This window comes from Chrysochloris asiatica, unplaced genomic scaffold, assembly GCF_000296735.1.
Source record: "Chrysochloris asiatica unplaced genomic scaffold, ChrAsi1.0 scaffold00197, whole genome shotgun sequence".
Classification (NCBI taxonomy): domain Eukaryota; kingdom Metazoa; phylum Chordata; class Mammalia; order Afrosoricida; family Chrysochloridae; genus Chrysochloris; species Chrysochloris asiatica.
This window is the reverse complement of record NW_006408715.1, coordinates 215,790-238,408: the sequence shown is the minus strand read 5'-3', so window position 1 is coordinate 238,408 and position 22,619 is coordinate 215,790. Positions and strand designations below refer to the sequence as shown.

The 22,619-nt window shown below is 42.3% G+C and overlaps 1 protein-coding gene across 2 annotated transcripts in view; it reads right to left on the bottom strand.

The window, feature by feature from the left end:
* DGUOK (deoxyguanosine kinase) overlaps positions 1-19,926 on the bottom strand; it is a 43,351-nt gene extending 23,425 nt beyond the window's left edge. For both annotated transcript variants that reach the window (XM_006872402.1, XM_006872403.1), the window contains exons 1-2: positions 19,791-19,926; positions 4,316-4,434 (exon numbers count right to left, since the gene is read on the bottom strand). In XM_006872402.1, the coding sequence (XP_006872464.1) occupies positions 4,316-4,434; positions 19,791-19,926 (255 nt within the window). The remainder of the gene's footprint in view (positions 1-4,315; positions 4,435-19,790) is intronic.
* Positions 19,927-22,619: the final 2,693 nt, after the last annotated feature.

Below are 22,619 nucleotides of genomic sequence, written 5' to 3'. Positions count from 1 at the left end.
GTTCAAGAAGCTCAACGAACCCCAGGATGGATAGACCCTAAAAGACAATCACCAAGACATATAATAATCAAGCTCTCCAAAATCAAAGATAAAGACAGGATCTTGGAAGCAGCTAGGGAAAAGAGAAATATAACATACAAAGGCAAGCAAATCAGATTAAGCTCGTATTTCTCAGCAGAAACCAAGCAGGCAAGAAGGCAATGAGGAGAGATATATAAAACCCTGAAAGAAAAAAGCTGCCACCCAAGAATCCTCTACCCAGCAAAGCTGTCAATCAAATACGATGGTGTAATCAAAATATTCCAGGATAAGCAGAAGCTAAGGGATTTTGCCAAAGCCAACCCTGCTATGAAAAACATCCTAAAGGAAGTTCTGTGGACTAGAGCCAACAAGAACACATAACAACTACAGAATGATGTACATGGCAGCATCAACCTGAACTCAGTCCACAAATGAAAGAGTCAAGAACAGAATAAAATAAGAACAGAGGATCTGGGAGGTCAGTCTATGATCAAAACAATTACAAAGTGAAAAAAGATAAACACAGAAGAACAGAGATCCAGGTGGTAAGAAGGTCAGGTAGATTACTGGATAAAATAGACTATTTTAAATGGAGGGAAGAACTAATGGAATATAAGGTAACCACAATGAGGTTGCGGTGGGGGGTTTATTTTGGGTGTTGGAGAGGGCACTACAAGAAGGGGGGAGGAGGCAGAAGAAAAAGATAGATAGGGGAACACTACGACAGGGCTCTGGGATACAGGGATCTAGGTATAGCTTGAAGAGGGTAAATAATAGTAAAATCCTTGACTGCCTTATGAATATTAGCTTCCTTTGCCTACTATTGTAAAATAGACACTTGAGTGGGATAGAAAGGAATGTTGGGAAACATGATTAGAGAAAACTTGTAAGCCCGCGTTTAGCCTATAACTGATTGGAATACCTAAAAGGGGTTCTACAACTTGCCCAGTGAAATGAGCCTCATGCAAAGCCTTTTACAGAGTATAGGACATTAGGTGGAATCCTGAGTCCCATCCACAACCTTGTGAGATGAGACATTCCCACTAGAAAGGACAAGCAAACTGGAACAGCTACAGTGACAGATGATGCATCTTCATGATGAACCTGACCTATACTCAGAGTGGTAGTTACTCTAAATACCAACAGAGAGGAAAAGAGTCTTCAAATCAAGTATCAATGCTATCTGCTCTGTGCACAGAGCATATAGGGACGGACGATTTAGACATTGGCTATCTAAAATGAGGGGGCAATAAAGGCACAAAGTGACTGGCATACAAGGTTTCAAGAGGGAGTTTAGTTTAAGAGTATTGTGGGTGGGGGGGAGATAAGGAGTCCCCACTGAATAGGTGTCATCTTGTCTAGATGGGTCTGGTGAAAAGAGATGGGGTAAGACTTGTAAGATTCAATAGTGAATAACTGTTATCATGCCTAATCGCGACTGTCACAATTGTAAAGGTAGAAGTTTTGTAACAAAAAACAGGGAGTGGTTGATCTTACAGTCCAGAAACAGAGGACCCTAGGACCATCAAGAGAGAAACGCACAAGCTGAATGCGCGGGACCTTATTCAGAGAAGCAGCAGCGCTAACGAAGGAGGCAGAGATGGGGGCATGGAGAGGAGGAGCGGCTGAGGACACTAGATTCATGGACTAAGAAGAGAAGGACTAAGAGCTGGTGGTCAGGAGCAGACTTGCAGAATGTGCCCTTTGGAGACGTAAATTATTAAATATGCCTAAGTGTGTTTTTTTTGTTTGCGTGTTTTTAAAAAAAAGCTAAAGTGGATAGAGAGAAATATTGTTAACTGATGGTACTTGGAGGGGATTATAATCAATGTAATGAAACAAGGTATATGATTTGTTGAATGTCAAACTGATGATACGCCCTGTAAACTTTCACTCAATCCACAATAAAAACCTTAAAAATAAAAATTAATGTGGAAAGAAGATCTTATATATTATATTAAGTGGCATATGGGTAACAATCATTATTTTTGTCTAAAAATGCAAAATGTTCTGACTCGTAGTGACCCTCTAGGATACAGCAGAACTGCCCCATAAGGGTATCCCAGGCTGTCAATTTTCATGGTAGTACACTGTCATATCTTTCTCCCTGGGAGTGGCTGGTGGGTTTGAATTACCAACCTGTTGGTAGCAGCTGAATACTTAACCATTGTGCCACCAGGACTCCTTATATTTTATATATTTATGCAAAAAATATGTATGTATATATAATTTTTTTTCCTCTGTAGAAAAAATTTGAAAGGACATAATGTTTTAACTCTGGATAATGAAACTGCAGATGAACTAGTGACCTATTTCTACATAACAAATTGTGCCAAAATTCAGTGTCTTAAAAACATTCGTTCTCTTTTCTTTTATGTGGGAAGGCTTGGGAGGAGCGGTTCAGATGGGTGGTTCTGGCTCCGGGTTCCTCATGAAGTTGCTATCAGGATGCTGGCTGAGACAAGAGTCATTGGAAGGCTTGACTGGCTGCAGGATCCATTTCCAAGAAGACTATGCATGTAGCTGTTGGCAGGAGGCTCCTCTGTACAGGGTTTCTGGGATGTCCTCATAACATGGTAGCTGACTTCCCCCACAGCACACAGGCACACACATTAATAATAATGGAACTACTTAGAGTGATGGTGTGCCTGAGTCATTTCCAACTCATAGATACTCTGTACAAGGTTTCCGAAGTTGTAAATCTTTACGGAAGCAGAAAGCCTCATCTTTCTCCCACAGAGCAACTGGTAGATTCAAATTGCTGGCCTTCCATTAGCAGCCCAGCTTATAATCCATTACACTACCAGGGCTCCGTAATACTTAGGATTGTTGTTGCTGTTAAGTGCCATCGAGTCGTTTCTGACCCATAGTGACCCTGTACAGGGTTTCCAAAGTGGATGGTGAGCTTGAACAGCCCACCTTGCAATTCAAGGTAACTTTGCAGTCCAGTGCATTAACCTGCAGCACCACATTAGGACTCCTAATACTTAGGGTTGTTGTTGTTATGTGCCATAGAGTTGGTTCCAAACCATAGCAACCCTGTATAGGGTTTCCGAGTAGTGGATGGTGAGCTTGAACCACCAACCTTTCAGTTCAAACAGGTTTGCCATCTGGCGCATTAACCCACAGTGCCACACCAGGATTTCAATACTTAGGGTAGGAATGGCAATATTAATCTTCAAAGTAAAGATGACTAGGCATGCTTTGGGAAAACCACATACATGCAGAGTGGCTTTTACAAAAAAAGAAAGAAAATTCCTTAACAAGCATGATGTACCGGCCCAAAAAAGCCACACCATCCTGGGGTAGAATAATGAACAAGTTCTATGATACTCTCTACCACATTCAGTGATGAGCACCACTCTTAGTAAGCTCTAAGTGGGACACTGAAGATTATTACCTACAGTTATTCCAGAATGAGGGAAATGAAGGTGTTTGCCTTGAAAGAAAGAAGGCCTGAGGGGGAGAACAAGTAGACAAATCACTGCCTTCAACTACAAGAATAATTACCACATGGGAAAGTTAAAAGACTTAAGAGGCAGAACTTGATCCAATGAGTCAGACTTATAGTGGGATTCAATACAAGATTAGGTAACAACTGGAATGAGCCATTCAGGGAATGTTCCAGGTGGGCAGCAGGAGGAGCTCATGGAGCCTGAGGCCCAGTGCTTCCACCCTCTCGGTTCAGGTACAAACCAATCCTTGCCTGCTCACACTGATGTGGTTGGTGTGGAAACTCACCCTACAGCCTGTCCTAAAGCAGCAGACTTGACTCAAGGACCTAAGGCACGAGGTCTACGTGAAATGGGCAGTGTGGGGCACAGCATGTAACAGAGTGTGTACTTTATAAATGGTAGCTATTATTTCTGCACTGATTCAGGTGTCACAGGATCCTCCCAAAGATCTCTCCCAACTACTAAGAGTTTAAAAAAACATTCATATCACTGCAATGAACAATTAATCCTGATTGTCAGTTTCTTTAATAATACTATAAATACTTAAGGGTAGGGATGGCAAAATGAATCTTCAAAGCTAGGATCGCTGGACCTGCTTTGGGAAACCACAAAGAGCAGAGGCAGTAACTTACTTACATAGACATACAAACCCACAAAAATCAACACCAAACATATCCAAACAAGCCATATCCTCTCTGGTGTATGTGGTCTGCTTTCTGGAATGAAGCTATTTTAAAAAGGAGACTCTGGGTTACTTTACCAACTCTGAGTAAATTAAATTACCATAGTTCATTTACCCACCTAGGCCTGCCAACTACCCACCACAGCTGAAAACTTACTTTTTGGGTGCCAGTCGCCTGGGCCTGGATATCCTGCCATGTCGCTACAGGTTCTGTAGCGATGTGCCACTCTGGGTAAGTTTCCTTGAGTAACTTCACAAAGGTGGACTTTCCCACAGCTGCAATACAAATAGCATGGATTGGGAGGCTTCCCAAATCAGGGCTGAAGAAGTCTGCTACTAAACCCTGCCCTGAATACCCAATTCAAGGGAGGAAGGCATAGGCTTTCCAGTTCCTAAACTCAGCAGCCATGCCACTGTGAGATGATGGGTTAGACCATGGTAATCAAAGTCATCATACAGAACACAGGCAAGGAGGAAGAAAATACCCTGTAGATTAGATTAGCCTTTGTCACATCCTAGTCCCCGAGTGGCAGAGTAATAACAGTTACATATGCTCTAGAACTGTCAAAAGTAGATGAAGTCAGCCACATAGATTGTAAAGTTTTAGTCACAGCTCTATTTGTTTGGTGACAGTATAGAAGTTGCAAGTTTTTTCAGATCAAAAACAAAGATAACAACCCTCATGTATTTATTAATTTACAAATATGAGGGGGCTTCAAAAAATTCATAGAAAAATTCCATTTATTTTTCATTCGGTTTTTTACAAACTTTTTGAAGGCTCTGCATATTCACAGAGTACCTACTATGTGCTCAGGCCTGCCAGGCCCTGCTGTACAACAAACAGTAAACAAGACACCTGGTGGAGTTTGCCCACACAGAATCTGTATGGGAGATTAGATACAGGCCCTCCCGGGATACGACCGTCCATTAGGTCCAACTTACTTACAGCCTGTTGTTATGAACCAACCCCCCTATAGCTTATTATATGAAAATGTGAGGTACAAACAATGGTTTGTAATAATGAACAGGTGGGGGAACAGGTGACACTGTGCTGAGGTGGGCAGAGAAGCTGGGGAGGAGGTGTGAGAGGAAAATGGATTCTGTCCTCAGCCTCCAGGGGCCATTGAAGTTGCAGCACAGTCCTGTGTGGCCAAGGTCGAAGTGTGGAGAAGTGTCATTCTGGCCCGGGGCAGCAGTAAAGTCCTGGGTGTCTGGGCCCTCGCTGACAGTCAAGGGTGGAAGAGCTCCTCGATTCTTAGCTGCTGCTAGTAGTCCTGACCAGGAGGCCATTCCTGTTCCCTCCCCTGAGAATGCCCATCTATAAAAGGGGAGATTGCCCCTTTTCAACCTTCTCCAGCAGGGGAAAAGTCAGAGAGCACTCCCCGTAACCCCACCCTCATGAGACATTATCAGTAATATGTGTACTTTTCGACAAGCATCAAAATACTGCATTTCTTCCTCATTTACCAACATGATTAGGTTTCAAAATACCAGGCCTGCTATATAATAATCAGTGTTACGTGAAATACTCCAGATTTCCTGCCCGAGCCTCCCTTTCCCCTCCCAGCCCTTTAAGCTGGGCAGCCATGGCTGTGGTGGTCACAGGCTCACCCTCACTCTGCTCACTGGAATCTGAATCCAGGCTGTCGGCTGCTGACTGGGTCTCCTCAGCTGCCCAGTATCCCAACACAGGCTTCACAGCGCACACAGCGCATTTGGTGTGGGAAGTGGGGTAGCCCGGCAGCCTTACAGAGGCAAGCACCACCCACGGTCACCACCCGCTGCCAGCCAGCCATTGTCTGACCTCAAGGCGGGCTGGAGGGTGGGGCACCCCAGGAGAGAGCTCCAGACGGGTTAAATACTCTGGGGACAGCCCCTTTCTTTCTTCCATACATCCTGGACTAGTAGGTTGTTGCTATTGTTAAGTGCTGGAGAGTTGGTTCAGACTCTTAGCAACTCTGTGTAGGGTTTCCAAGGAGCAGCTGGTGAGTTTGAACTGCCAACCTTGTGGTTCAAACTGATCTTGTAGTCCAGTGCTTTATTCCAAAGCGCCACACCAGGACTGGTAGATTAGGGAGTCGTTAATGTGCAAAATAACAGATACGGATATAGTCAATACGTGAGGACTAGGAGTCCTGGTGTGGCACTGTGGGCTAATGCATCAGACTGAAAAGTCATTTGAACTGCAAGGTCTGTAGTTCAAGCTCACCAGCTGCTCCTTGGAAACCCTATACAGGGTCTCTATGGGTCGGAACTGACTTGATGACACTTAACAACAACAACAACAGGTATATTATTATTATTTCATTAAAGATGTTTTTAGCAGATTTGAAAGTGTTTTGTTTTTTTCTCCATATTTTTTGTTTTGTTTATAATGCAGAGGTATACTATATACTATATAGTAAGACAAACATTTGACTAGCTGCTTTTAGATATGAACTGTACCCAACAGTTCTGACTAATGTAAAAATTCAACCTCAACAAAGGATTAGAAGCAGAAATTGCTCATAATCTGGGAACTACCTATACTAAACAAACACAGTAACTAACAAATTATGTTAAATGCTTCTTCTTGTTGTGGTTGTTGTTGTTAAGTGCCACTGAGTCTGTTCCTACAGGATGACCACACTAGAGCTCAGGACATCAGAGAAGTCCCATCTGAAAAAATGACATGGGAAACAAGACCTAAGAGTTGAGGAGCTAGCCAGGCTAGAGGTGGGAGAAGAGCAGTCAGGCAGAGGAGGAGCATGACTAAAGCTCGGAAGAGACACGATCAAGGCGCACAAGACCGAAGAGAGGGCTGAGGCTATAAAAAGCAGCCAGTATGACTGAGTGAGGGAGAGGAGTGACTCGGTGAGTTTGGAAAGGACAACAGGTAGAGGCCAGGGCATGAAGGGCCTTGTGGCCAGGCTAAGAAGTCTGAATTCTACTCTAAGGACAATGGCAAGTCAGTGGTGAGTTTTAAACTGTGTAAGAATGGATTGAAGCCAAAGATAACATGTAGCTTGGATCAGGGTGATGGCAAAGTAGATGAAAAAGCAGCGGGTGCTTTGAGAAATATTTTTGAGATGAAATCACTTAGCACTACAACATTCAAGTTGTCTTTTCTCATTTACACCATGTCTGGCCCATACTTCTCCTGGGCTCCAGAGCCATTATCCAACGGCAGCCCTCCAGAAATCTCCACTGGGATGTCCCTTTCCACTGGAAAGGTCAATATCTTTCCTAAATGAACTCATCATCTTCCCCAGAAGACTGAGTTTCCTCCTGTATGCCAGACCTTTGGGTATGGCAGCATTAGCCATTCACTGCTCATGTCAGAACTTTTCCTCATCTGCCAAACCCAAGTGGTCACCAAGTCCTTTTTTATCTATTTTCCGAAATGTCCGCATCTGTTCTTTTCTCTCCATCCCATATCTATACTCAAGACCTGGCTCTCATCTTCCCTTGCCTCTCCAACTCTGGCCTAGCCCTCTTCAAAACCATTATCCACACTGCAACCACACTAAACACAAAGGAAAACAGTTTAAACCTTTTGACAACACATTGTTGCCTAAATGACAAAATTCAAACTCTTTAACAAGGTCCAGGAGCCATGTCAAGATTTAGTCCGTACACCCACTTATCTGGTCTCCGCTTCCTTTTAGGCATCCTATGTTCCTGTTAAACCAAACTCCCTCCAACTCTAATCATGCCATATCTTCTGCAATGTGATGTTGCATAAGCTTTTTCCATTTCCTGGTGCACCACCTGGTCAACTCCTACTCAATCTTTAAGACTCTGCTCAGACATCCTTCCTGTGTGAAGCCTTTCCAGACCCTGACACCTCCAAGCTAACTAGCTAATTCAGTGTTGGCTGGCCTTGTATTCTGGGTGACATTCCACCCATCAGAGCAGAGGGAACAGTGTTTCCACAGGTAGAAGAAGAGGCTCCTCCAGGAAGGAGTCAAAGCCCAGTCTAATGATCAGATTGAATAAACAAAACACATAACACATTAATTTCTGTTTCTTCTGGAACCCAGGTTTGCACAAGGCACAAAATTATAACAAGTATCTATATAATACAATGGAAGGCTCATTCTTCTCTATTTGAGGTGGTCTTTCTCAAGTGAGTTCCAACCTCAGAAAGAACCCAAATGAAACCAAGAAAAAGAAAGTGGGCACCCCCCCCCAAGACAATTCTATCAGTCAATCATGGTTACTTCTTCAGCACAAAGATGTCTCAGCACATCTGCCCACATATCCAATACATGACATTTATTACACACCACTCCAACCTCTTTCTGAATAAACAGGATAAGAACATGAATATGTGCATTTTGTAAAAGCACACTCATCTCTCAATCCCCACCTCCACCCAACTGATGTCTGCCTTTTCACATCTGCTCAGTCTCTGCTCTTCCCACACTTCAATATATAAATGCCTTTCACTGCTCTTCCGGCCAAATCCTTTCCCCCATCAAGCCTAAAGTCCTACCACCTCTATGAAGTTCAGGACTTGGCTAGCTCACACTGGATTCTGACTACACTGATCCTCTGAATCAACCCAAGAAATATTTGTCAATTAATTACAATATGTTTAGCATTTAATTATTTCATGATGGTTTTATGGGTATCAGTTTTGGTTTCCTAGCAGGATTTGAATTTCTGGGATTGGACTCCAGGAGCAGACATTTTATAAGTATGGTCCAACCGATCTTGATGAAGAATTGTATTTGAGACTGCTATCTACAACAATCTCATAAAAATCAACAGAGGAAGTTAAAAAAATATGTACTTCATACTTATATACCAGACTACTCAATCAGACCCTCTGGGTTTGTCACAGAACACCTAACAAAGTAGCAGGGAGTTACAAATTAGTTGATACACACCTGCCCTGAATAGTCTCTTGTTTAAAATATTTGGCCCAGTTGGAGAATATTTAGATTGCAGGCCTCTGATTCTGCCTATAGGCTGAAAAGCTATTTTAATTAATATGTAAGGATGAAGACAGTTAATTTGTTAGACAGGTGGGATTGAATGACTGTTAGAATTACATTAAAGACAATTACTACCCTTTACCTGATTTTTAAGGAGCTCTGGTAGCGTAGTGGTTATGAATCGGGCTGCGAACCTTAAGGCCTGCAGTTTGAAACCACCCGCCGCTCTGCGGGAGAAAGACGCATTCTGTTCCCATAAAGATTTACAGCCTCGGAAACCCTGTATAGGGTCGCTATGGGTTGGAACCGACTCGATGGCACTTAACAACAACCTGATTTTTAGACAAATTGTTCTTTTTAAACTTTATGATGGGAATAAACAACTTGAGTCTGAAAACAAAAAATAAATAAAGACAATTACTCAAAAAGTTATTGTTGATGGAAAGGAAGGGCTCTGAGGGTTAGAAAATGCCAACGTCATCTCTGAGACCAGGCTCTATTAGTTCATCTAAGAACAGTCAGGGCTTTGAGAATCCCATTCATGTCATTTCAGCACCCTGAATCTGGAATGCCAACAGTCTACATGTAACGGAAACATAGAGTTCCAATGACTTGGAACATGCCCATTGATACTCAGGGCAACAATCCCACCCTGCATCCCACTTCAAGGCTTCTGGAAAGCCCACTGTGTAATGAGAAGCCTGTATCAGCACAGAATCAGAGCAAATGGCATGGAAGGTCTGAGGGCTATGCCTTCCATGCTAGAGAGTCTGGTCATTCACCACAAGGCACTGTTTCTTCAGCTACATTCCACTGGAACTCAGCTGTGATTGCCACTGATCCACAGCATGTGGTACATGTATTTCAAAACTTAATTCAAAGTTATATACTTATCATTACTAAGCCAGGTACTTCATAACCTTTTTAGTACTATGATACCAGATCATAAGGTTTTTTTTACCCCCACTTCTTGCCTAGGTTTTAGTTATCATTTTTTAACAACAACTTTTAAAAGAGTTCCCAGAGGCTCCATAGGATAATGGCGTTTAGGTCTCCAATGCTGCAGAGGCTCGGCACCATGTCTACCCAAAGCCTCTCTCCTTTGGAAATCACGAAGCAAACTGACACAGTTCTCCCTTTTTTGGGGTCTCTGTGAAAAGTACCAGAACCACCAAGATCTGCGGTTCAAACCTTCCAGCCACTCCTAAGAAACCCTATGATGGTGGTAGAGGTTGTGTGCCATTGAGTCAGTTCCGACTCAGAGGGGCCCCTGTACAGGATAGGGCATCGGAGGCTGTAAATCTTCATGGGAGCAGAAAGCTTCATCTTTCTCCCATGAAGTAGATTGAAACTGCTGACCTTGCTGTTAACAACCCAGCTCGTGATCCACCACGCTACCAGGACTGCTTGCAGAAAACATATCCAGATTTGTAATGAGTCAGAATTGGCTCAATGGTACTTAACAGTAACAAATGCAAAGTACCATCTTTGTATGCTATCATTATCTCAGATTTATCACAATTTAGGTAGATCCCAGCTTAACTATAATCTTTCAATATGCTTGTAATGTCAAACTTTGGGAGGTATCAAACCTCAGAAGCAGCATATTGACAAACCCTAAATCCCTCGGGGACTTCAACATCAGTATAATTTGTTATATGTGTCACGACTTGAAAAAGGGTAAGAGGCACTTTCTGGGAGTGTATTATTTCAGTATGCCAACTTGTCATATGTTCCAAGATTGTCATTCCACAAGCTGGACAAACGGTTCAGATGTTAATGTTCATTTTTTTCTGTGTCGTGGTTTTTCCTCCCACATTTTTTTTAAAGACGCCTATACTAAAATCTAGTAGGTATTACCTGATGTAACATGAAAATAACATATTTTACAACTTTAATATGGACTCCTGGTGTAGTACTGTGTATTTATGCGCTGGACTGCAAAGTTGGTTTGAACCACAAGGTTTGTGTTTCAAGCTCACCAGCTGCTCTTTGGAAGACCTGTACAGGGTCGCTATGGGTCGGAATGAACTCAGTGGCGCTTAACAACAACAACAGCAACCACTTTAATATAGTCCTATTTCATAGGAGTCTCTTAAACATATCATCCACCTCCAGACATTTTCTTCTCTTGAACATGAAAAAGTCTACTGATAAAATCCTTTACCAAGAAATCAAAGGCAGTAAAGAGAAGCTTTTCAAAAAAAATTTTCAAGTTGTTTTCAAAGAGACTTGAAAGCTTTTATTTCAGGCACCGCATTTGATGCTGTGCTCAGCCACTCACAGATGTTTACGCAGTCATTACTAAATGTTTAGACACTTGTTGTTTTGTTAAGTCGGTTCTGACCCATAGCAACCCTGAACAGGGTTTCTGAGGCTGTATATCTTTATGGAAGCAGAAAGCCTCATCTTTCTCCCGCGGAACAGCTGGCAGTTTCAAACAGCTGACCTTGCGGTTCGCAGCCCAATTCGTAACCACTATGCTACCAGAGCTCCTTGGAACATGAGGAACTAGATTGAGATTTTGCCTCCAAGGAATTTAGATTCCAATCTTCTAAAACCAAGTAAATAGGATCATCCATACAGGTTCTGATTCTCAGAGCATTCTGGGCAAACTTAAAAATTAGCCAAAACCCAAAAAACCAAACCCCCTGCCCTCAAGTTGATTCTGATAATAGCGATCCTCTAGGACAGAGTAGGATGGCTCCACAGGGTTTCAAGGCTTTACCGTTTTTGGGAACAGATTGCCACATCTTTCTCTCAGAGAGCAGCTGGTAGATTTGAGCTATCAACCTTGCAGTTAGGAACCGAATGCTTAACTCACTATGCTACCAAGTCTAAAAGAAACTTAATACATCTTCCCCTCAACCTTTTTATTTTCATTTCATAAAACTGTGTTTATATACACACACACACACACACACACACACAATTTCTCACAGCTTCTAGTGTTAAGATCCAAACTCCTCCATTCAGCACTCAAGATCTTCTCTGATCCATGCCTTCTACCCCATTGATCCACTCTTCCATTGCTGCATTTTCTGTGAAATCTCCCTGAGTTCTCTCAGCTTCACTGGGTGCCCGCCCAGGCAGAGCATCCCTAGACAGAGTTGATGATACCCACTCAAGTTTACAATGCCTGTACCTACATTTATCACGCTGTAATTATCTGTTCATTCATCACCTCACCAGAAGCATGGTGACTCTGTAGGATAAGCACTAGACTTTGAACCCCAAGACCAGCAAGCAGTTCAAGTCCACCAGTCCACAGGAGAAAAATACGGTTTTCTGCTCCCCAAAACTTTACAGTCCTAGAAACCCTATTATATAGGGTTGGAACGGAGTCGGATGGAACCAACTCGATGGAACTTTAACACTATCACCTCACCAGCTACACTAGAAGCTCACTTTCTGAAATCATGAATTAAGACTAAGTCCCCTAATATCCTGAGTACCCAAGTAGCAAAAATGCAGAAAGAGAAAATCCAATGTTCAATGTTTGGAATAAATAGGTTCTTCTGCCCCCCATCCCCAAGGATTCTTTGCCTAATTGTTTACACTCAACAAAAACAAAGGACAAAGACTCCTGGGCAAGATGGCAGAGTAAAGAGAAGCACTGAGTCTACGCTCTGCAGCAAAGACATGAGAGCCTGAGTGACACATATACAGATGGAGATTCTAGAACCCTGAGCATCAGAGGATGGGACAGTGAGGTGGCCTGAGTACTGACTGGAAGAGGAAAGTGAACAGAAGCAGAGAGAGAGAAGAAAACCAGGCAGACTGTGGGCTGACATGGTGTAGTATGCCATCTTGAACTTTTGCAAGCTGCTGTTGATACAGCAGTCTATAGGCACAGGATGAGGCTGGAGGTTGGCGACAAAGGGGTGCAATTCTCCCTGGTTCCCATACCCTTCTGGTAGCTGGGGCCATGGTCAGTTCCTACCTTCGACAACCATTGGCCAGCAGCACCCTTTCCTGCACAGTTTCTGCTCTGTCTGGGGTCAAATCCCTGGCTTAGTATCCTTGCTTCTGGAGGTGCAAGAACCCACCCTGAACTACAATGCACACCCAGTGAACAGAGAACTAACTGCGGTCACATTTCTGGTCTCTACCTAGCATAGTGGTTACGAATCAGGCTGTGAGCCGCAAGGTCAGCAGTTCAAAACTACCAGCAGTTCCGCTGTAGAAAGATGAGGTGGTCTGCTCCCATAAAGGTTTACAGTCTTGGAAACCCTGTGTAGGGTCACTATGAGTCGGAACCGACTCCACAGCACATAACAACAACAACAACAACAACGGCATCCACCAGGAGACAACTGGTGAGTGTCTGAGAACAAAACAATATGCAATCATCAATTAAATGTAAATGCAATAGCACAATGTCTCAGAGAAAGCAAACAATTTCAGTTTAGGCAAAGAAACAAGACAGGGTGCCTCAAACACGTGACCAAAATACAGAGTCAGAAAATATAGTACCAAAAATGGCATCAGAATTATCTGATAAGAAATTTAAAAGAATAGTAATTACACAACTATAATGGATTGCAAGAAAGACTGAGAAAACTACAGATGAAATCAATGAAAACAGACAACTGGAAAAGCTCAAGAAACAAACTGACAAGCTAATGCAAAACATACAAAAACAAAAAGAGCAATTAGAAAGTCAGAAGACTATCACTAAGACTTCATGAAATAGAAGGGCACCAAAAAAAAAAGAATTGAACCAATGAAAGGATGAAAGGGCAAAAAAACAAAAAAAAAAAGTAGAACTGAATCAACAGAAAGCTGAATTATTGAGCTTAATGAAAAATTTCTCAATAGTCATCCGCTACAGGAACAATCAGAACAAAACAAAAAATCTGAAGAAAGTCTAAGACTAATGTGGGGCAATATCAAGGGGGAATAACTTACGTGTGACAGGAACTCTAGAAAAGGAAGACACACAAAAAAACAGAGAATATTGTCCAAGAGCTGTTGGAAGAAAACTTCCCCAACATCATGAAAGATGAGAAGATAGGCATTCAAGAAGTTAAACTCCAAACAGGATAGACCCCCAAAATAAAAGCACCAAGGCATTAGAATCAAACTTTTCAAAACCAAACACAAGGAAAGAACCCTGAGAACAACTCAGGAAAAACAAAAAGTTATCAACAAAGGAAAACTAATAAGACTACGCTTCTGCTTTCTCAGAAGAAACCATGCAGGCAAGAGGACAATGGAAAGACATACCTAAAACTCTGAAAGAAAAAATTGCCTCTAGAAAAACTGTCCCTCAAATATGATGGCGAAGTTAATTTTCAGACAAACAGAAATTAAAAGAATTTGTTCAAATCAGACCAATCTTACAAAAAATTAACTAAAGGAAGTTCTTTGGACAGAGAACAAACAACAGCAGACAACAACCTGAGACTAATATATGTGACAATATTACCTAGACTCAGCCCAGATATAGAAGTATGCAAAGTAAAATAGGCCTGTAAGACTGCAAACAGAACCAGAGACACAGTTACAACAATAGAATAAAGTAAAGCAAAGCAGGAATAGTCCAGTTACAGAACTTCTAAATGAAGAGAAAATAAAACACATTCCAAGAAAAAAATAAATAAAACCTAACTGTAACCCTAAAAACGCGACAAAGCCTTACTCCTAGCCCTAGCCCAACCGTTATCCTTAACACTAACCCTAGTCCTAACCATGACTCTAACACTAAAGGAAGTCCTAGACCTTGCCTAGATCTAGCCACAGTACTGACTCTAACTACTCTCCTTACTCCTACCCACTCCACTCCCCAACAAAAAACCAACACAACATACTAAAACCTTGGGAATATAGCAAAAGCAGTGCTCAGAGGGCAATTTACAGCAATAAACGCACACATCCAAAAAAAGAAAGAAAGAAAGTAAAAGACAAATATTAGTGATGTTAAATTAGCAGGCTATTAGAGAGTCTTCTACAGTTTACTGTAGAAGTCTCTAGACTCCAAAGTATAAAAGTTTCCTCTTCTCTGGTTGGGGCTTTGTAAAAATAAAAAGTGAAAATAGTCTGACAGGACTCACTGATAAGAGCATTCCACACAGCAAGCCCTTCTTTAATTTAGGTTTGTAATCATATAAAACAACTGGCCTTGGAAGTCAGTTATATACTTCAGTGAGGAATACTCTGAAGGTGTTTTACTTTTTAGATTTTATGGGGTTCTGGACACTCAGGTTTGGACTTCTAATACCACATTGCATATGACTTCGTAACTCATGCTAGATGCCATTAGGTGCTACCATAGACAAACTTTCTTAACATGCTGGTATCTGCAGGGTAAAACCTCCAGATTCAGACAGCAGGATTTAGAACAACAGTACTATCAAAGAAGCCCCTCTAAACATACCTATTTCAATTAGAACAGGGGCTCACCATTCTCTGCTCAGGTTTCACAAATGGGTACTTTCATTAGATTTGTTTGGGGGTGTCAACCATGATTCAACAAGATCCTCTTGATCTGATGGAAAGAGTCATTTAATATATCCCCTCTGTGGGAACCAGTGACTAACATCCACATGGATATGAGAGCACTGAATTTAAGCATCTGGTAAACACTGAATGAGTACAGTGGGTCATGCAGGGGGTTAGGTGCTGGCAATATGACGATGAACAGGATGCTGAGTAAGAGAAGGTGTTGAATGTGCAAACAATCTCAACCCAATTCAGGTGCTGCAACAGTTGTAAGTATAGTGTCGAGAGCATACAAAGGAAGAAGTGACTAATGAATCTGAGGGAGGCATCAGGATGTGTGGGGTGACAGCAAGTAGTGGGAGATGAAACTAGAAAGAGCCATATTAAGGCCCCTAGTCCAATTCTAGACTCCTAGTGTGGTGCTGTAGAATCAGCACTGGATTTTAAACCACAAGGTTGGCAGTACAAACCCACCAGCTGCTCCTCAGAAACCCTATACAGGGTTGCTATGAATTGGAATCAACTTAACAGCACAAAACAACAATAACAACAGTACACTTCTGGGTCCTGATGTGGTGCTGTAGATTGGCGGTTCAAACCCACCAGCTAATCCTCAGAAATCCTATACAGGGTCGCTATGAGTCAGAACTGACTTGATGGCACTTAACAGTCCACCTCTAAGTAACCCTGGTGGCACAGTAGTTAAGTGATTGGCTGTTAACCAAAGGTTCAAACCCACCAACAATTCCATGGGAGAAAGGTGTGACAGTTGGCTTCCATTAAGGGAGAAAGGTGTGACAGTTGGCTTCCAGAAAACCTATGGAACAGTTCTACTGTCCTATCAGGTCGCTGTGAGTCGCAACTGACTCCATGTTATTGTTGTTGTTATGTACCGTGGAGTCGGTTCCCACGCATAGTGACCCTGTACAGGGTTTCCGAGGCTGTGAATCTTTACAGGAGCAGAAAGCCTCATCTTTTCCCTGCGGAACAGCTAGTAGTTTCGAACTGCCGACCCTGAGTGACCATAGCTCCTTAATTGATTCCATAGCAAGGAATAATCCACTTCTCGTAAATCACATTTTCCTTAGGCAACTGCCTTCACTTCCTAGGCTTCAACAGTTATTTCCAACAAGCCAACTAGTTCTAAATCTGAATCTCAGCTCTCCCTTAATTCCAGGTATATAATCCAAGCTACTTTAAGGAGCTCTGGTAGCGTAGTGGTTACGAATCAGGCTGTGAACCACAAGGTCAACAGTTCAAAACTACCAGCTGTTCTGCGGGAGACAGATGAGGTTTTCTGCTCCCGTAAAGATTTACAGCCTCGGAAACCCTGTACAGGGTCGCTATGAGTTGGAACTGACTCCATGGCACATAACCAACCAACCAATCAAATCCAATCTACTTTAAAATGTTTCAAAGTGTATATCTCACAGGCACCTCAAACAAAATATATTACTCTTAATCTCTCCAGACTACCTCTTCCTTTATTTCCATTTTCAGTTTTAGAGCCAGTTACCAATGTAGAAACTCCAGTATCATCCTCTACTCTTTCTTACCCCTTAGCTTCAAGTGGTGACCAAATCCTGTCAATCCTATTTCCAAAATCTCTCCAAACCATCACTTCTTCTTCATCCCTCCACTGCCTCTGTTCAGGGCTGCATTTTCTAATAAAGAGCCACAATGAGTGTGGTGGAGAACAATCAAGAATGAGAGGTTAGGAAGGGTAGTCAAGTGGCATTTAGCAGAGACACGAAGAAGGTTGATTGTTCTCCATCAACTACTAAAGAGCCACCATTAGTCTATTTGCTCCAAGTGGTTCCAATGAATTTATTTATTCACTCAACAAACTGGATGCAAGGCACTATGGATATTGCAGTAAGTAAGACAAAACAAGGGGAGTGCCTGCTTTGGGAGCTTTCTTTATATTCACACATCCCAGTTGATTTCCTTTAAAAAAATCAACTTGATTGCTGGTGAAACCCTGAGATTATGGTCCTTAGTCACCCTTCAGGTCAGGAAATGAACTCGTGCCCATGGCTCAAATTTCAGTCAAATGATGGCCTTGTTTCCTACTTCAATGAGGAAAAACGGACTCAATCAAAAGATTTTCCACAGATTCCCATTACACCTACCTGAGTTGTTGCTGATATATTTTGCCATCACTCAAGTGATTCTATCCTCTCCAACCCATTATCAAGATTTCCCCCTCTACTACACTATACCCATCAACTTAAAAACATGTTGCAATTTCTCCCATAAAAGGAAAAGAAAAAACTCTCAACCACAACCCCATGTCTCCTCTCCAAAAGAAAACTCATCCAAATAGTTATCACTGTTGCCAATTCCTCACCTCCCCCTTCTTGTTGAACCTACTCCCCTTAGGTTTTAAGGCTAACCACTCCTAATAACTGAGTTTGCAAAGACCTCCAGTACTTATTTACTTAAACAGCTTTACAGAGTTGATCATTTCCTTCACCTGAACATATTCACTTCTTGACTATTACTTAGTTTTTCTCCTCAGTGGCCATTCTTTCTCAACCTGCTTTGCTGATTCCTCCCCATCTCCTCAATCTCTTAACATTTGCAACCTCCAAGGCTCAGTCTTCTCAACAGCATTATGTAGCATCTACATTTATAGCTCCAGTCCACAGAGACTCTGCACACCAGACTTACATCCAGCTGCCTACTCAGCATCTTTACTTGAATGTCTAAGTAAGCATATAAACAACTGAACATATTCAAAAGGAGTCCTGGTGGGTTACACATTGGATTGCTAACTGAAAACTGAAGGTTCAAACCTACCAGCTGCTCTACCGTTGAAAGATGAGGCTGTTTGCTTCAGAAACTTTATGGAGCAGTTCTACTCTGTCCTACAGGATCATTATGAGTTGGAATCAATCACATGGCAGTGGATAGGATAACATACTTAAAATAAAATTCTTGATAACCTTGCCTCCCTTGGTATTCTCCACTTAAAGAAACTGGAAAGCCATTTGAAGTCAAAATACTTGGGAGTTGTTATTGTTGTTGTTAAGTGCCATCAAATCAGTTCTGACCCATAGTGACCCTAAATAGAGTTTCCAAGGAGTGACTGGTGGGTTTGGACTGCTGACCTTGCAGTTCAAACTTCTCAGTCCAGTGCTTATCCTACAGTGCCACACTAGGAGTCATTACTGACCCCTTTCTCTCACACCTCATATCCAATCTGTCACCAAATCTTGTTGACCCTACCATAAAAAACAACTAGAATCTAACTACTTCTCACCACCTTCACTGCTACCACTCTGGTCCAAGTCACCATAACTCAGGGGAATTATTACAGTAACTTCCAGACACCTTCTGCTTTCAACATATCTGACTGATCTTTTAAGACTGTTGTTAATTGCTATTAGGTCAGTTCTGACTCATGGTAATAATGTCACTTGACCGCTCAATCCTTCCAAAGGTCTCCCCCTCAAGTCACAGTAGAAGACCACAATGGATTACAAAGTCTACACAATCTGGTCAACCTTTACCCTTCTGATTTCCTCCACCCCCACTTTCCTCCTTGCTTACTCTATCTCAGTCACACTGGCTTTCCTGTTCCCTAAACACACTTCTCAGCTTAGGGCCTTTTGACTTACTTTTCTCTATTCTGAAAAGATTCTTCCCCCAGTTTCCACATAGCTCTCTGTTCCTCACCTTCTTTGCGTCTCTGCTAAATGCCACTTGACTACCCTTCCTAACCCCTCATTCTTGGTTGTTCTCCACCACACTCATTACCATCTAACATTGTTTACTTTGCCTAATAGGTTATTTATTGTCCTTCTCGCTCCACTAGAATATTAGTTCCATGAGAGGAGAAAATTTTGTTTTGTTCATTGCTGTAACCCCAGGGTCAAATACAGTGTCTGTTCATCTGGGGTTGGCTCACTGTGTCATTTGTTGAATTAATGTAAGAAATGCTGTTTGCTGCTAGAATGTCTTCGATACGTCACATTAGCTAATCTACTAAATCAATTAAGCACTAAGTCTTGTTCTGTCTGCCAACTGCGTGCCTTCTTACGTCCTAGCAAACGTGCTCCTGTGGGCGGGTATTGAGACCTGACATACGAAAAAACAAAAAGGCAAAAGCTCAGAGTGCGCTTGGGAGGGAAAATGTCTTGACAGCTCAGAACAAGCAGCCCCGCCTTTTCAGACGACAGGATTCCGGGTCTTGCGTCCCCCGTTCTCTCAGCCACCTGTAGGACTGAGGCCACGGTGTGGCAGCCACTTTCCAGCCCTTACCAATGTTGCCTTCGATGGAGAGCCTCCGTGGGCCGCGATCCATGCCCCTGGAGGGGGACGCACCCTTTAGCGGACTCTGGGCCATGGCACTGGAAGGTGCCCGCAGAAGTCTTAAAATCAGCCTTCCCACAACCATCCCACCCACGATCCTCGTAAATATCACTTCCGTAAAGGGCACTTCCCCTCCAAATACCGCTGTTCCCCTGCTCCGTCGCACTTCTGACGTCAGAAGCTCGGCAGACAGGAAATGGGTGGGACTGAGTTGGCTGGGAGGGAGGGGGCGAAGGACAGCTCAATTCTCGCGAGTTGGTTGACAAGCTTTGTGAGAAAGAAGTCTTGGAGTGTTGGCGGTGCGTGAGAGGTTGCTGGTACCTGGAGCTCTAACGGGGGTAACCCCCCACCATTTTTGTTCACTGGAAAATAACTTTAAAAGAGAGATCATTTTATGATCCCATAAATGTACTTTATGATACATTTTTATAACTTCAAAATAAAATTTGATAACCAAAGAGAAAATAATTGTAATTTTAAAAGAAATTTCTTTTGATGGTTATGGGGGGCTGTTATTCATGGGCTATAGACACATGTTAACATGGGCAACGGGGCAATATTCAACAAGAGGGAGGTTGGCAGAGGAAATAAGGAGATAATGGAAGACAAGAATATAAGTGAATAGAAGTTGTTGTTGTTAAGTGCCGTCGAGTCAATTCTGACCCATAGGGACTCTGTATAGGGTTTCCAAGGAGTAGCTGGTGAGCTTGAACTGCCGACCTTGCAGTTCAAACGGCTTTAGTCTGGTGCATTAACCCACAGCACCACATCAGGACTGATGTTATAAGAAGGGGATTGCAATCATTGTAATGAAGCCAAGTATATAATTTGATGAATGTAAAACTGATGATCTGCTCTGTGAACCTTCACTCAATTCACAATAAAAAGATTTAAAAAAAAAAAAAGTTTATTTTTTCCAGATATTTATTGTCTGTCTTTAATTCTAGTATAGGAAGTAATTGAATATTTTTAAGTAGGGAAATAATATGACCTGATGATTTACACAAATTAACTTTTTTTTTTTAAAACTTATAAATGTTCTGTTGAACAATCGCTGATTGTCCACTTAGTTCAAGTGGTGGACCAGGCATCCAGGATCCGACAGCAGCTTGAGTTCAGTCTCTGGGCCTCTTATTCCCACTCCCAACTAGGGTGACCACGTGGCCCTCGCACACAGGGCTTTTCACTTTTCGGATGATGGAGTAGCTTGTGTCGTCCATGAACTCCACGCGCATCAGCGTGCACAGTCCCTGTGAACTGTTCTTGCCCCAAACTTTGGTGACTCTGGACAACTTCATTGACAGCACAGGCTGGTGTCCATGATGGCAGTATGATGGTGATCCGTCTGAGAGCCACAGATTAACTTTTTCTCACTCCTTCAAACTCCCAGAGCAATATTGGTACATTATTGAGTAAATTAACAAATTGGTTCATCATTTACACCCTACCTCTTATTTCCTCATTTGAATAGATGGTCAAGCTAATTGCTTAAGAGTGAAAAACTCCATTAGGTTAAGGTGGTTGGAGGTTCAGGGATATGACTGGAACTCGGCTTTGAAAAGTTTGTTTAAGAATAAAAAAAAAGGTAATGGAATTTTCCACAAAAATTTTGAAGCCTCCCTTATTTGTATCTTGAGTTTTGTGCATGTGATCAGTGGGTAGGGTGGATCCCAGTGGAATTTGTAAAAGGCTGAGGAGAGCCATGTAAAGAGAGTTATACCAAAGAAATCTAATTAGTTGCTGTTCAATCACATGGTAACCGTATAGGTGGCAGAGTAGATCCCTGCTCCATAGCCTTTTCAAAGTTGTGATCTTAAGGAAACAGATTGCCAGGCCTTTGTTTTGAGATGCCTCTGGGTGGGTTCTAACCACCAAAGTTTCAGTTAGTACTAGAATGATTAACTGTTTGCACTGCTCTATCAAACTGGAGTCCTGCTGCCTGGGGAGAGTAGTGCTCTTCTCATAGCTAGGAAGGACCTGCGGAACTGCTGCCATCCAGTGAGGTTTTGACTAGCTTCTTCCTGCCACACCCCATTGTCATAACAACTTCAGAACTAATAATTTGTGAAATCTAGTCCACCACTCTCCCGTCAGTTTGTCTTATTGTGGTGGCTTGTGAGTTGCTGTGATACTGAAAGCTATGCCACCGGTATTTTAAATACCAGCAGGGTCACCCATGGTGGACAGATTTCAGATGAGCTTCCAGATGAAGACAGACTAGGAAGAAAGAGTGACGAACTACTTCTGAATATTTAGTCACTAAAAACCTTATGAATAGCAAAGAAACACTGTCAGATGTAGTGCCAGAAAATGAGCCCCTCAGGCTGGAAGGTACTCAAAATGCGACTGGGGAAGAGATGCCTCCTCAAAGTAGAGTTGACCGTGATGATGTGAATGGAGTAAAGCCCGTGGGAGAAAAGCCCACGGGACCTTCATTTGCTGATGGGGCACAACTCAAAATGAAGAGAAACAGCTGTAACATCCATTGAAAATCGGAACATGGAATGTACAAAGTATGAATCTGGGAAAATTGAAAGTTGTAAAAAATGAAATGGAATGCATAAACATCGATATCTCAGGCATTAGTGAGCTGGAATGGAGTGATATTTGCCATTTTGAATCTGACAACCACATGGTTTACTATGCTGGGAATGACAAATTGAAGAGGAATGGTGTTGCATTCATTGTCAATAAGAACATATCCAGATCAGTCATGAGGTACAATGCTGTCTGTGATAGGATAATATCCATGTGCCTACAGGGAAGCCCAGTTAATAC